Source organism: Fistularia commersonii, chromosome 6 (genome assembly GCF_037954325.1).
Source record: "Fistularia commersonii isolate RoL2024-O1a breed Wild chromosome 6, RoL_Fcom_v1.0, whole genome shotgun sequence".
NCBI classification, from domain to species: Eukaryota; Metazoa; Chordata; class Actinopteri; order Syngnathiformes; family Fistulariidae; genus Fistularia; species Fistularia commersonii.
The window spans coordinates 18,032,684-18,038,683 of record NC_141289.1 but is presented as its reverse complement, the minus strand read 5'-3'; the positions used below and the strand labels follow the sequence as shown (position 1 = coordinate 18,038,683).

Sequence of the window (6,000 nt, the reverse complement as noted above, 5' to 3'; positions counted from 1 at the left end):
CTCGGGGTCCCCCCAGAGGAGCTGGACCATGTGGTACCATATCGGTAAAATATTAATAGAATAATAACTGTCTTGTTACTTTCCCGTTGTTTCCTTGTGTGCTGAAACATGCTCTTGAACATGTGTAGACTTTGTCATCATCCCAAAAACAGCGTCGGAGTAACTCATTACATTTATGTGTATGACCTCTTTAGGCTTCCGTGGTAATCCCTTCAGAGATAACACACATCAGGCACAGCAATTGTTAATATCCTGGTCTTAATTTAACTTGATGTTCTAATAATCTGATGTTTGAATATATGCTTCGGCTTGAAGGTCATAAAAAACTAATGAGCTATTGGTTGTAATGTAATTTTCGGCAACAAATTAAAATTGAGAATTAATCTTAAAACACGGGAAGATGAAAATGCAAATTACTTGAGGGAAAAAGGGGGGGAGGGGAAGAAATATGCACAAGCATACCGGCATATTTTAAAGAATTGGCCCAAGGGTTTGCAAGAAACTGGCTGGATTTAAACATTTTCATACACAACCTTTCCACAATACTACAAAAATGTTTGCTTCGCATCCTATTGTATAAACTCATCTGAATGCCTCATCCAGTTCTTGCTGTAGAGAAGTCTCTGTTTGTTTTGGAAAGGTTTGTAATCCCGCCGATGGAACGAAACGAAAATAGAATAGAGAAGTTGCATTGCAATGTTCTTTCCAAAAACGGTAAATAGCGAGGCGACACTGCTGTGACCCCACAGGTGATGCTGGATTCCACCACGCGAGGTATCATGGTAAAGCCAGAGTTCGTCCAAGGTTCACCCCGAGTCACTGCCTTTTAATTAGTTAATGGTTTGTGACGTAAGACAAAAGAATCTAACGATGAACTATAATCTCATTAAGCGGTGATTTACAGCGATGCGCTGATATTTCCTGGTTTCCCGCTTCAGACACCAGCTCCTCGTGCAGGAACAATAAACATACGCATGAGAGATGATGACTTCTTCTTGCACCTCGGTGGGAAACTTTTTTTTTTTTTTTTTCTTGCCACGAAAGAGTTGATAATTACAATCGAGGGAGAACAAGTAACAGGAAGTCAACTCCTCACCATCGGTCGCCCGCAGCCCCAAAACATTGTTGTGTGTAGAGGACCGTGTGTTTTGCCGAAGATGAAAGCCTTCAACACTCCAATATAGAACAGGTGACTCAGCTTCAAGCTTGGCAGAGAAATCCCCCGAGACCTTTGACCTCCTAATCGTTTCGCAGCGCTTATGGTTGGAGATCTGCTCCAGGCTATTAGAGAGATTAGTGTCACACAGATTTGGGGACGGGCCAAGCCTATATCTGTACTTCATGGCATTCTCAGCATTTATTACCAAGTACCCAACCCATGTTGAAATCCAATATGCGTCTGCATAGTAGCACATTCTGCTGTATGAATCTATATGGAGGTGCAATATGTGTTGACCCACATGGCGTGACAGGCTGCTTGTTATGGACAGGCTGTTGATTTATGGTTTAAACCTGTGAAGTATTGCTATAATTGGCTATGGCGATGGCATGTGCATATGTGTGTGTGTGTGTCCTATAAGCTTTTCCCTGTTTGCTGTACATTCAGTGGAAACCAAATTGCTCCACAGTGAAACCTGCTGCACACACCGACACACGGGTTTACAGTCCCGGCTATTATTTGTGTGCAAAAACACACACCATAAGCGCGTTCTGCAAAGTAACCGTAGTTTGCTATGTCTCATTTTGTATAAATGACTTTCGGACTTTGGCCGCCCGTCCGCCGCGGTGACGGCGAGCCGCGGAGAGTAAAACGAGCAGCTTCCCGAACAAAAACAATCCTCAGCTCGTAAAACAACATTTGTGTCAAGTTAGCTAAAGTGAGTGTGACCCGCACCGGAAATACAACTTTACTACTTCCGAAATAAAGGCTGACATCGCCATTGGCGCAGTTGTGCAACCTGAGGTCGTTACATAACAATCGTAATCGACTGTCTTTGGAGGTAGAAGTCAATTTTAAGCATCGGACTGGAAGTTGCTTTATGGGAGATCGATTTACAACTGGATTTCTACGCAGGCGCTTCAGATGGTGTACCAACGGAGAGTTCGTGAGCCACCAGCTGCACGCGAAGAATAAAAAACATTGCATAGAAATATGACTCGCTCACTGCGTGGGAATGGTCATCGCTTGTAAGCTAGTAAAAATATACGAATTATGTTGATTCTAATGGCATTGTGTACACTAAGTGTACCAGGAACAGATAACGGCAAACGCAAATCGTGTTTTATTTTGAAAATCTCTACCGGAAACAGCTCGCGTCATTCACACTGATTTGACATGACTCAGAGACGCCATCTTGAAATTGTCCCGACCAGAGGCGAGGAGGCAGCGGACTCGGGAAAACCTACTCGTCCTGATCTCGATAGCCATATTAGCGGCACAGATTCACCGCAGCTTCGGCGGTCGCTGCGAATATATTATCGTGTATTTACCCCACCTCCATTCTTTTTCTTCTTCTTCCCTCGTCACTTCGACGGGTGAAGGCTGTGACTCCGCGGAGAACGCCGTTGTTTTCCTCGGCGGAGCGGACGTAGCTGTGCCTGTGGCCGGGCAGCCCCGTCGGACCGTGGGACGGAACGGAGGCTTATTTTTACTCGGAATATATCGCCTCGGAGCCGGGGGAGGCTTCGAGCTAGGAGGTTTTCTTTTCGACGTCGATATACTATTTTGTTTTTCCCCCGAGCAATGCGCGGAGGTTCGCCGAAGAGAACTTTGATTGGGAAGCGGAGTGTGCTCGATTTGCAGTCGGATGGATGGTAGTCCCGTCCGGCTGTGGCGCCGCTCTCTGCCCCGCTTCCGCTGCGACCAAGAACCGGCTGGAGCCCCAGCGAGCCCCGGGAGAAGCTCTCCGTTCGGAACAATGCTGCAGAGCTGGCTAACGTGTCCTAGCCTTGGCTTGAATGCCAAGAAGTCGCCCTCCGTTGCTCGCCTGTAAAACAAACAAACTAACAAAAACCTGGAAATACCGACAACCTTCACTCCCCTCTTCTTATTTTGGACTCGCAGAGGCTTGCGTTACCCGGGATATTTCGGATTTAAGCCTCGATCTCGACATTGTAAAGATGTCCTTTTTGCACAGTCAGTGCTCCCCGACACAGCGAGACCTTTAATTTGACTCTGTCGCTTTTTTTTGTGTTGGGATTTCCGTGTTTGTTTGTTTTAGTTGCTTTTTTTTTTTTTTTTTTTTTTTTTTTTTTTTGCACCCCCCACCCCCCTCCCTTCCCAATTCTCTTCCTAGTCAGGATCAGAGTCGGATGGAAAATGGGAGACGCCACCAAGCTGGCCTTCGCCGTTTTCCTCATCTCCTGCTCTTCAGGTGGGTGTGGAGGGAGTTGTGTGCCATGAAGAAGAATTGTGTCCGACGCTCTCTGCCCCCCTCCTCCCCAGATTGCACCGCTGATCTCGGCTGTTATCTGTGGAGAATGCGGTGCAATGTAATGCAACCCCCACGGGTAGGAGTTGCGGGGGTGGCGGGGTAATCTCATCCTGCCATTTTCGCCCTCATTATTTGCGGGGACGCACATTATGCTTGTTACCCCATTAGGAACCCAAAAGGGACACTCGGTACAAATTGGATGTGTAATTAGATTTCTTTTGCAAGGGGGGAAGCAACACTGTGAGCAGGTGTTGTGTTGATGGTGGCCGGCGTTGTCCTCATTGTGACCTCCCTTACTTGCAGCGCAGGCAAAAACCCAATTGGATGCACGGTCAAAAAGCCAGCGTTGAACATGGAGATCAGGGGCCGGGGGGGGCTCTGTGTGTTTGAAAACAAACTCAAGCAGGGGAGGGATCACTTGTTGTTAAAACCGGGGTTGCGGAAAACTCATCTAAAGCCAGGCCGGTTTTTATTATTCCGGTTATTTTCTGTTGGTGGCGATCTCCCGCTATACCTTCAACCTTGTGGCTGTTGCTATCGATGCGGCTCAATGACAAACACGACTCTCGCCTGGAAAGGTCACGGGAGGGTTGTTCGCTGGCTGTTGTTAACATTGTCGTCGTCAAAGCTCGTCGCTGCCGAGCAATTTTCAGCCCCCGTGCCCGTAAACATCCTTCATATGCCCTCATTTCCCAGGGATGGATGCGTAATGAATGTCAGTGGTGGTCAGCGAGGTGATATTCCAGAGAAAGGGGTTAATCCAGGGTTGTGTGTGTGTGTGTGCGTGCGTGTGTTTTTTTTTTCCCTTTCCCTGCAGAGGATATTAGCCGCTTGGATGTGGTTGGACTTTAACTCCTGCGTGTGATTGGGGGATCTGCTGGCAGTGGATTATCATGTCAGATATATTTGACAAAGCTGTTGCTGCTGGTGTGCAAACATCCCAGGGAAGAACACGCCGTTCAGGGCTTGTAGATTTGTTGAATTGGTGAAAATATAAGCAGTGACATTGTTTGGGAGCTAAATATTCCATGAGGACCGGTGCTCCTGGAGCGGAGGGTGTCACGCTGAACACGCGCTTCGCTTCGAAATCATGCTCCAGTGACCCCTCTCAACCTGGAAATGCTTTTAGTCAGGCCGGTATTGATCAGCTGATTTAATCGACCAATTCTGTCCTTTGATACCATAGTTCTACCAGTAATTGTGCAAACCTTGGCAGATGTTTGCTAGCATTAGGGCCAGCGGGCCTTATCCAACCCCGCTGGCTGGCTGACAACATGGTGGTGAGCTAGAATCACACGAACACATACTTAGTGTTTGTCACAACAAATATGAAGAAATTTGACATGAATCTATATTCGGAGAAATAGATATTCCCCTTTTCTGATATTGCAACTCCTAAAAAATTGACAGGATAGGATATGATATCTTTTAAAAAAAATAATTAGCTGGTTACAGGCAGTTCATGTGAAACAATTGCAGATAAGGGAGATGCTTCCGACTGGATGCACAGATAGATGATCTACCTGATAAATCATTATACTTTATTACATATATATATTAACACACAGTGTTACCAAACTACAAATTGCTTTTTCACACCCTGGCTGCACCTGGTAGGACACTATCGATTGCCTGTTCACAGATTTCAAACGGCCTCCCAAGAGGCGACTCATTGGTTTAATTTCTCTATACAAGCCAACACAGTTCATGTAGTTCATGATTCCTTTAACCATCATATCTGTACTTATTTAACATTCACATCGTTCAGCACATTTGCATATCTATTGTGCTTGTCATGACTCACGGCAAAATAACAGTCACTCTCACAGGCTCTCTACTCTTCCTTGTTTTTTTTTAATCCTGCGTTCTTGCCATGAAATTATTGCAGATTTGTTTTTCATCTCATTGGAACTGCTGAAGTCCTACTTTACCCAATCTGATTTTTTTAAGTTGTTAATTCTGATCAATGTCACGATACTTTGACCGCCAAGCATTGTATAATCTCAGGATCTGTCGTTGCATAGATACAGGTTCAAACTTTTATTTAAAGTCCGCCTGCCTTCGTGAATCAGGGGCCCGGTTCACCCACGGAGTGAACTCCTCTCCGGGAGTATTGTGTATATTTAAATACAAGTACACGGCTTTTTCCGAGCGTCGGCCGACGCGGTGAATTTTTCCCTCCTTTCTCTCCCTCTTAGCGAGGGCAAATTAAAAAGTGCGTCGGAGCGAATGAAATCAAAGCAGACAGCGGTTGACGGTGATTATTATCAGTGTCCAGGACCCGCAGCCGTCTCTCGGGGTCACGCAGGTGGAGGCAAGCGCTGAGACCACACTCATACCTCTGTGTGTTTGCACGCGCTCGCACAAGTGCACACACGATACCATTCCGCTTTACCTTTCCCCCAGATTATTCGTTCTTTAACCCGGGTTTATTTCTGTCACGGGAGCCCCGTCACTTTCAATCAGAACTTTTTGCAGAACCACCGATAGAACGTCGACTGAGGCCTTTCTCCCAAGAGCCTGTTTTTTATTGCTAAACGCTCCACCGAACCTTCCCTCCACATTG

General features: G+C 46.2%; 1 protein-coding gene across 1 annotated transcript in view; it reads left to right on the top strand.

Moving 5' to 3' along the window:
* Positions 1-2,372: 2,372 nt before the first annotated feature.
* The window catches only part of acvr2ab (activin A receptor type 2Ab), a 61,937-nt gene continuing 58,309 nt past the window's right edge, over positions 2,373-6,000 (top strand). Inside the window, exon 1 of the mRNA XM_086148516.1 lies at positions 2,373-3,374. Within this exon, the coding sequence (XP_086004642.1) occupies positions 3,320-3,374 (55 nt within the window). The 5' untranslated portion in view covers positions 2,373-3,319. The remainder of the gene's footprint in view (positions 3,375-6,000) is intronic.